We start from the raw sequence: 9,936 nt of genomic DNA, 5'->3' as shown, positions 1-9,936 counted from the left end.
ATATGATCACTAGGATCAAGCAGAACATTAATTAAATAATATATGAAGCCAGAATAAGAAGGTTATCCAAAATAAACCACACAAAACAAAAACAAAGATAGCTCAATGCACAAAGCATCTCGCCGTAACATGGTCCAGGAAAGGTCGGATTGGACCCATGTAAACCGTCGGTAAGACTGTTTTCATGGTTCGAACCTCGAAAAAGGCCAGGTTGCATCGGAAGAGGTGTGATGTACTGATGTAGAGTGTAGGCAAGCATTAGTGACTGTTTTCACAACTAGAACCTCGGGAAAGGCCAAGTCGCACCCCAAGGTGTGTGTGATGTAGACTGTAGACAAGCATTAGTAACTGTTTTCACTGCTCAAACCTCGTAAAAGGCCAAGTCACACCCCAAGGAGTGTGGTGTAGACCTTAGGCAAGCATTATTAGTGACTGTTTTCAGAGCTCGAACCTGTGACTTATAGGTCAAACAGAGACAACTTTACCTCAATTAGTAGTAGCAAATTGATGTAAACCTAAGATTTTATATGAACACAAAGAAGATAAAAGTATCTATATACCATTTAACAGTCAAGGTGTGTACTTAACATAAGTAAAGCTGAAACTTTTTTATATTTTTTCTATTTTTACATCTACCATATTTGTACCTTAAAAAGACTTCCTGATCACTTACTATAGTCTATGGTAAACGTTACCGTCATGGCATTCCTCTGTTTGCATGAAGCAGAACCTTCTGAAGCTCATCGGCGAGTCCTGATAAGAGCAATGGTTTACAGATGATACCATTCATTCCGATCTTGAGGCATTTTCTGATATCTTCATCAGTAATTGCAGCTAAACCGATGATCAAAGGCCAGGTCTGTCTTCTATGCTTTCGAAGTCTCATGGTAACTTCAAAGCCATCTAAATCAGGCAGATGAAGATCCAAAAGTATAATTTGTAACGAGGACACAACGGGGCCAACAGCACCGAGGCATTCATATCCAGATGAAACTAAAGTAACGATGCATCCCAATTTCTCGAGCATCTTCTTTGTTACAGCTCTATTCGAATCATCATAGTCAGCTAACAGAACTTTCACACCACGTAAAACAGGATGTGGATATGTGGGATTAGAAGACTCCACATATTCGGACATGCCTAAGGGAATTAACGGCTGCCTTTGGAATCCGACAATCACAGCCATGCCTTGATCAAAATCTGCTAAATTTCGGATTATAAAGATGTCTCCTTGCATCAACTGTTTCAACATTTTTCACATACCAGATAAGGACATAAAATTGATATAGCTAAGATAAGGACATAAAATTCAAGAAGTACTAAAAAACACGAAAATAAAAAGCTTACATGAACCAACTTCCTGCAAACAGCAAAGCTTAAACTCTCCTCAGTGTAGTATGTTGGAGTAGCAGGGGTGATCTCTGACTGAGATCGATTAAATTTTGTGCAGATCTCGAACTTGATATAGACAATGTCATTGGATGAGTTCGATCTCGGTGTTTTCCAACTTACATCATTTTCACTTGCTGAGAGAACTTTGAAGGTAAGATGTCCTCCGTGGGTGCCATTCAAAAGATTTCCAATTATATGAAGCAAAACTTGAAAAAATCTTCTTTCGTCTCCCATGACTTTATTAGGAAATGATTTTTCGACCTCAATGGTGATGTTGTAACCCTTATACATACACAAAGATTTGGCGGTACAAGCAGCTTCTCGTATCAAGGAATGTAGCTGAAAATGCTTCATTTCCAATGGGAATTTTACGTTCTCCTTGGTCGAAGTAACTATCACATCATCCATCAGGGTGGAGACAACATTGCTGGATTTGATTATAGAATGCACAAGAAGCTGTTGTTCATCTCGTAACTTCTGTTCCTGCAACATCGAGAGCAGACCCAAAATTGAGTGCATTGGTCTTCTCAATCGATGGCTCATAACCGTCTGAAATGCACTCCTAGCTTGACTTGCTCTAAGAGCTTCCTCTCTTGCTTTCTGCAGTGCTTGATTCTGTTCCGTCAACCTGTCTTTGATATACTCGGATTCTTCAACCACTGCAGCATGGGACAACGCCACAGCAACTTGATCGGCTGCAGCCCTGACTATCTCAACTTCCTGGTTAAGCCAAAACCTACCATGTCCACAAGGTTGAACCAAAACAAGGATAGCATAACATTGCGAGACAATCTCACGAGTTTCACCTCTGAAATTCGAGACCGTCAGCATTGGAATCCTAATAGCAGCCACAGATTCTGGCTCACAACTCCCTCTACTGCTTGCAGCAGCAAGTCGGGAGCCTGCACCAAGTATCTTTACATCATCACTCCCCTTGATCTCTTTTACTTCTCGATCACTGATCGGGATAGGCACATTATACACACTGGAAACATTCTCCCTTGTAGTATCATGAGTCAGTTTCATCTCGGTTCTGTTCTCATTAGGCATCCATATAACACAATTCTGCAAACTCAATAACTTCGACAGCTCAACAAGAGTTGTGTAGAGTATTGTATGACGATCAATTGACTTCCGGATCTCATTGGTAAGCATCCTAACATGCAGTCCAAGTTCCTCTTGTTGTTTTATTTTTTCAACTTCTCGATCAAGCTCACGATTCTTTCGTCTCAGCATAAACTCCCTTGCCTTGGCTTTAAGCAGCAAAGGGATGAGATTCATAAGTGTTATAGCGGTGAGCATCGAGACTAATGCAGTGAGTAGTTTGCAAACAATAAGGGCAAGAATAAGGTGAAATGTGTATTTGCCAAAATGAGTTAAGAAGGTGAGAAAATGTGTTAAACCACAAAGTACAATGAATGCTCCGAATTGAAAGAGCACCCATTTGAACGGAAAACTAGAACAGGAAACGAAGTAGATGATCTCGATTGGGATGGAAAAATAGGCCACTGCTATACCGAGATCACCGGCTTTTTGAACAAATAACATTGTTTCCATGCTAAAAAATGCATCACTATCATCACAAGGACATTCAATATAACCATCAACAACCCATAAGGAAGCAACGATCGATAAAAACAACAACCATGATACTACTTTCTTCATCATTGCATCCAATAGAACTACTCTTGTTTACACCAATGCTGCTTAATGTACAAATACACACCTGATCAATCAAACCATATATGCTCAGTAACTGGACCAAATACACAAGAATCTACAATTTATTAAATCTATTTAAAAAAGGACACTACCATCATTATAAAATATTACAAATACACAAATGCATGCACCAACATCCACTTGCAATTAACGTAAGTTGGTTAATAACCAAAAGGAAGAACCTACAAAACAAACCTAGAGTAGTCGAGACGATAGAGTGTAAACATACTTTACCCTTACCTCGAGGAGGTAGAGAGGTTGTTTCTAAAAGACACGCACAATACAAAAGTAAAGAGGACATAGAAACACCTACCAGGAGGAAGTAGAAAGGTTATTTTTGAAAAACACAAACATCATAGCAGCTAAAAGAAAAATACAAAAGTTAAAAAAGGGCATAGAAAACAATAGGGAAAGCATAACATAGAGAAAGTGGAATAATAACAATAACCAACTAATGTGATAACTGTTACAAAATGATGAGTACCAAAAATAGTAAGACATTTTTTCACCCAGATGAACTGAGTGACACATAAAATGAAACAGAGGGAATAAATACAAGTATGAGCTGGGGAAAGGAAGAGGCTTAAAAAGTGTCATATACCAACTAAGCCCCACAAGGCCACAACTTAAAAGGCATCTATTTATTTCAATATCAAAATTTTGACTTCCACAAGACTTAATATAACCAACCACTAATAAATATAACTTAGTACAAGAGGACTGAGAAATCCACTGTCCACCTCAACCAATTTAACTACAAAACAAAGAAAAACCAGAAAAACTTTAAAATCAAAGCTAAATCCCATTAACAAGAAACTTTAACATAAAAAAAGAACTAAAACTCATGTACAACAACATAACCAATCTAATCTCACAAATAGTAAATGGGGTCGATAAAATGTATTCAGACCTTACCTCACCTTAAAAACTAAAAAGATTGTTTTTGATAAAACTCGATTCAAAGAAAAAGTTTAAAAAAAGAAAAGAAGTTATGGTGAGCTAAATTTACCTGAAAGAAGAAAGAAAAAAAAACTCATCTTTCATTATCTGAGAAACATAAACCAAAAAAAAAAAAAGGGCAAATAAACATTTACAAAGGTCTTTTGAGTCATCCTCTTTTCCAGCATTCGTATTATCAAAACAATAAAAAAAAAAAAAGAACAAAAAAACATTTTTTTTGCCAACAAAAGCTCCAAATACTTAACTACTCAAAAAAAAAAAAAAGAATCAAAACCCAATGTACCTACAAGAAGATGAAAAAGATCCAATGATCCATATATAAAAAATCCGGGTACCACATTACAACCCGGATTTCAATCAACTAATTAAAAATTTTCTTCAAGTAAAAACTGAATTTTTTTTCCATTTCAATACACCACCTTCCTTGTATACAAGCTAAAACATTTCAAAAAGTGAAAAAGATTAGATTTTTACACGCAAAAAAGAAAAAAGATGAGATTTTTACACCCAAAAAGGAAAAAAGATGAGATTTTTACACCCAAAACAGAAAAGACAAAGACAACTTCATTGATTCTTCAAGAATTAAACACCCTTTTCATTTTATTACCTTTTTCTTTCTCTTCTGAGCTCCAATGCCACTTTAATTTCAAGAACAGAAATTTCTCTTATGAAGAAAAAGTAGAACTGTTGAAGCAGTGTTGTTTCATAGAGAGAAAAAGAGAGTGACTTTATACAGAGAGCAGAAAAATGTAAGCAAAAAAAGAGGTAGAAAAGACAGGAAAATCTAAGTTTGGGGGGGTGGGGAGGTGGGGGGTGGGGGTTGAGTGGGTCCTACAAACCTTATATGAAGAGAACTTAGACACAATTCTACTCTTAAATGTCCTCTTCAACCTCCCTATAAAGTATACTTAAAATAAATTAGAAGCAAATCTTTTAACTACAAATTATTATTTTAAGAAAATTATCATTAATCTACTTAGTTCTATTTAATACTCTAGTTTGATACACAAATTAAATTATTTCAAAATGATAGTGCTAAGACTATAATTTTTAGACTTAAGAAGTGGTGTAAATTAATCACTATTTTAAGATTAAGTTTGATTAGTTTTGTACTGTATTTGGTTTACTATATGAATTACCTTGTCAATCAAATATAATATAATTCTAAGCTTAAATTTTATTATGGAATACTTCATATTATCCAGCATACCAAACAGTCCCTCTAAGTTTCATCATTTTATAGAGGGTGAAATTTATATATGTGGTCCCTTAAATTGGACTTTTATTTTAATTTGATACCTTAATTAAAAATGTAATTTATTGTTTACTTCAATAACTTTCATAGTGCTATCTACTGAATAGCTAATATTGACAATTTCTCCCAAAATTAAAGTGTGTGACTCATAAATATAATCACTTAAGAAAAGAAATCGAATCAACTTTCGATACATGAAACCTTCGAAAAAGAAAAATTTTTCTAGCTCTGATTCATAGTCGCTTGGCAAAAAAAGTGTATCAGCATTTGACACGTGAATTTTTTTTATAAGAAAAAATTATGAGTATTAAATATAGCGGCTTGGCTCAAAGAGCGAATCAATATCTGACACGTGAATCTTTTTTTTACAAAAATAATTAAATTTTTGATATTCAAATTGCGGCTTGGAAAGAAAATGAGTATGACACGTGAATCACAATAAGACTTTTTAAGAGCTTAAATATAGTGGCTTGCCCAAAAAGCGAACCAATGTTGGACACGTGAATCTCTTTTACAAGAAGAAAAATTATCCGACTTTCAAACGTAGTGATTTGCCAAAAAAAAATCATCATCAACGCGTGACACATGAATATTTGATTGATCTCTGATGTTGTGGCTGACAAAACACGTCAATCAACATCTAACATGTAAAATGGCTTGCCAGACGTGAATCAACAAACGACATGTGAGATGACTTTGCAAAAGATATGAATCAACACGTGACAAGTGAAGTGGATTGACAAAAGGTACAAATCAAAATCCGGCACGTGAGATAGCTTGACAAAAGATGTAAATCAACATATGTCAGGTGAAGTGATTTGGCAAAAGGCGCGAATCAACATCCGACATTGACTTATACACATTTGGTTGATGAGCTAAGTCAGAGCGCCATATAAATCATCAGCTACCTTAAGACCTAAAAAATGAGGTTGAATTCATAGCCAAAAATCTGAACTTATATGCCTCCAATTTTTAGCTCTGACTCAAATAGTTTTTTCCTTCTAGGACACAATGGAATTTTTTTTATTTGGGAAACTGTAATTTATGAATTGTCGCAGTTATCTATTCCAGCTAATAGTTAAGCACATCTTTTTTATTGTTGATCTTGTTTTGTAATGAAATTATAAATGTGAATACTTTTAATAATGAATTTATCGAGTTAAAAGATATTTTTCGGCATTGGAACGACACCCACAAGATTTAAGCAAATCAAGTAAAATTTTTACCTTTTTACATTCATTTTAACATGACCAAAACAAGGTCAACCATGACATGGAGAGCCACCAACATTCCTAATCAAATTTGCACATACAGTCTCTTTTGTGTATATACTAGATTATTAACTATAGTTATTATAGTGCTTTATGAATACCTTTCCTTACTTTAATAAGCTATACACCTTGATCTTCTCTTATAAGCAAGTAGCTTTGATTTGGAATAAGTCTTTCTATTACTTCATTCTTGAAATATGATCTCATCAAGGCGAACGAAGGAAAAAGAAGAGATGGGTGATCCAAGAATAACAATGAGAGATTGAAGGATTGTTGTCGACCTTCGGTTCAATATTGCTTTTCGCTTAAAATCTCTTCAGACTGAGCTGCACTAACAAGCTTAGATAAAATACAAACATTGTGAGTAACAATATGTGAAAGCTTTTGAGTATGACAACATGAAATGAGATAAGAACTAAATTTAGAAAGAACTAATTTGGAAAGAATTAAGTTGAGATTTGTTCAAGACTTCAAGTTAAGTTCAAGTTGTGACTTTTGGGTTGCTTCAAATGATTATAACTTTCAATACAGGATGATTTATGTAGCTCATAAGATATCAAATGAAAGGACTTTGAATCATCATTTCAATGCCACCAATTTTTCTAAATTTTGACTTCCAATGAGGAAAATATGCCCGTTTTTGAAATCAACTTGTCCAATTAAGAAAATTCATCCAAATTAATGAAGAGTATTCTGGTCTTTTTATTACACCATCAACTTTAAACATTTTTAGTAATATTTTAGGGGTCTAAATTGATTCGGGTCAGTTTTCACAATCCTAAATACTCTTCGGATTTTAGAGGAGTTCAAGAAAAGAGCAAAAAGGAAAATATTCAATCACTTAAGGATTTCTTGCAATCTTCGAGGGGGTTTTGCCAAGGACTGAATCCTAGCAAGGTAGCTAAGATTTCATAGTGCTTGGTTCTTTCGCTCACACATCAATCATGAGTTTCACTTGTAAATTCATCGATGAAATTGAGTATATTGAGGTTCTTGATGAAATTTTTGAGGTGGTGTTGTTCATTCTGAAATTACAATGTTTGGTTGGGTTCTTAAGGCGGGGATCTTGTTAATGTGTATTGTTCTTGAGCGTTTTCGAGTAGATTTTTATGTAATTAAGATGGGTAAACGATCTAAGGGTGTTTGTAAGAAACCATTCGATTCTAGGCGAATTAGGGTCAGAAAATGAGAAACAAAATTCGTCAAGTTTTCTAGGCAATAGACTGGAGCGCCGCGCCAACAGTGCGCCTGAAAGTTGCCTCTGAAGTTTAGGGGTGGCGCCCCGTCGCTCAGTGCACCAGGATCGCCTGCCCCATCCTTTTTCCTTCGTTTGTCTCGTCTGAGTTCTTTTAAAGTGTATTTTCACTTCTTTGTGATTCTAATTACTCTAAACTACATTAATCATTACGAGATCCTTCATATCATGAAACCTAACTTTTGAATTCATAATTCAAATTCATAGTAGATACAAGAGTAGAGTATGAGTGAATTCTTTTGAGTCAATTGAGAAGTCTTTACCAAACTTTTAAAACTTGTTTTAAGACTTGAGTATGAGGATGATAAGAGTTGAGTTTCATTTTTTTTTAAATGAATATATTTGAACTAAGTATTTTCAAGAGAAAATGTTTTTACATTTAAAAGAAGAGGAAACATCGATTTCCAAATGAGTTCATGCGGAGTTTTTAAGTATAATCTCATTTAAGAGAACCTTTTGAGTAATAGTCACAAAGCTTGAGGATGAGGAAATATTTTCAAACATATGAGTTGAGTTATATTATTAAGAATAGATTAAGCATCGACATAGACGAGTTCATACAACTCAAAGTCCTCATAAACCATGTGGCTAACGTGGCTAGAAAGGATCGTACTTTTTAGACAATTCTTTATTGCTTTTCAAGCATAGCTTAGTGGATCCACTTAGTTGAGGATGTCTTATACTCCGGCAAGGTATATGACAGTTCTGGCAGCGTGGGCGAGACATTATATCATCAGATAGCTCATAGTGATGGTTGTCGGTTAGAGAATCTCTCAATTTAAGTTATTTTGTATCTTTACATACAAATAAAAGTTATTATAATATTTTAAAAATACCTTGAGTAATTATCTGTTGTTTTAAGTGCTTTATATCAACTTCATCTTTATTGTTGTTTTATACTGATTGAGTTGAGTTGAGGTTGAGTTTAGTAGAGTTGAGGTGAGTATGTTTCCTTCTTTCCAAGTTCAAGCTTTTATGTTAGGTTCAGTGATCCTCTTACATGCACGTACATTCAATGTACTAATGTCATTTGGCCTGCATCATTTTATTTCCTGATGCACATATATGATATCATACCACTTGCAGTTGCTGAGTTGTTTGGTGAGCCTCCTTGCTTTCGGAGGATTTCTTATTTATATATTTCAACTTTGTTAGGATGATTAAGGGTTTTGTCCCGACATCCCTTATAGTATTAGAGGCTTCATAGATACACATTACTAGTTCATGAGTCGTTCTTCATTTTCATTGTTAATGTTTGAGACTCGAGTTGCCTTCTTTTGGCCAGTTGAATGTTCTTATATATTTTTAAATTTCTGAGTTTATTATTTTGAGATATTTGAGTTAAAGTTGACTTTTGAGTTCATCTTCTGTTGAGTAAGTCTTTCACCAATAGTTGAGCCAGCCAAAAGATTCGCTTGGGACCAGCAATGATTCTCGAATGTCGGTCACATTCAGGGTGTAGGCTCGAAATATGACAATATTATTGTAGTATTATCAATGATTTTTTAGTGTTGACCTAAATCCAATTAGTTGACTGAGGGGTAGATATGAGTATAAAAGATCAGCCCCATTCGTTCCTTAGCCATGCGCCGTCGCAATTCGTCATTCCGCTGCCAGTATAAAAACACACTCTTTTTATACTACCATATTATTTGAGAATCATATATAATTTGACCCAATATTTATTTTAAGAGGATAAAATAGTCAAATTGTTACCCTCGTTAATATTTTACCCTAAAGTAGTCACCAAAATATATAAAGACTTGATTATTTCTTAAGAATTTTTTGAGTGTATAATTTCCCCCCGTAGAATCAGAAGAACAACAACAAATTCAACGCTAATGAAACTACACAACTTGAACAAAGTACAAAGAATATTTTTTACCATTAATAAAATTTGTTAAATCTTTAATGGAATTAGGATGATCACTTGTAACAAATTTAAAGGATCAAAATTGCTCTATGTACATATAAAAAGATTACTACTATGAATTTTTTCCTAATACAAGGGACTTTTTTGTTATTTTTAAAACCAAAATATAGAGGTGGTACTCTCTTTCCACCCACCCACCCCATCCCCC

The 9,936-nt window shown here is 34.5% G+C and overlaps 1 protein-coding gene across 1 annotated transcript; it reads right to left on the bottom strand.

Annotated features, from left to right (window-relative positions):
• Nucleotides 1–504: 504 nt before the first annotated feature.
• LOC107029781 (ethylene receptor 2-like) lies at nucleotides 505–4,802 on the bottom strand. The gene is made up of 3 exons (XM_015231227.2): nucleotides 4,682–4,802; nucleotides 1,348–3,118; nucleotides 505–1,240 (listed from the first exon to the last, which is right to left on the bottom strand). The coding sequence occupies exons 2-3, from the start codon at nucleotides 3,058–3,060 to the stop codon at nucleotides 698–700; spliced, it is 2,256 nt and encodes a 751-aa protein (XP_015086713.1). The 5' UTR covers nucleotides 3,061–3,118; nucleotides 4,682–4,802; the 3' UTR covers nucleotides 505–697.
• Nucleotides 4,803–9,936: the final 5,134 nt, after the last annotated feature.

The sequence above is a fragment of the Solanum pennellii genome, chromosome 9 (assembly GCF_001406875.1).
Source record: "Solanum pennellii chromosome 9, SPENNV200".
NCBI lineage: Eukaryota > Viridiplantae > Streptophyta > Magnoliopsida > Solanales > Solanaceae > Solanum > Solanum pennellii.
Note: the sequence above shows the minus strand (reverse complement) of the source record. Positions and strands in the feature narration are given on the sequence as shown.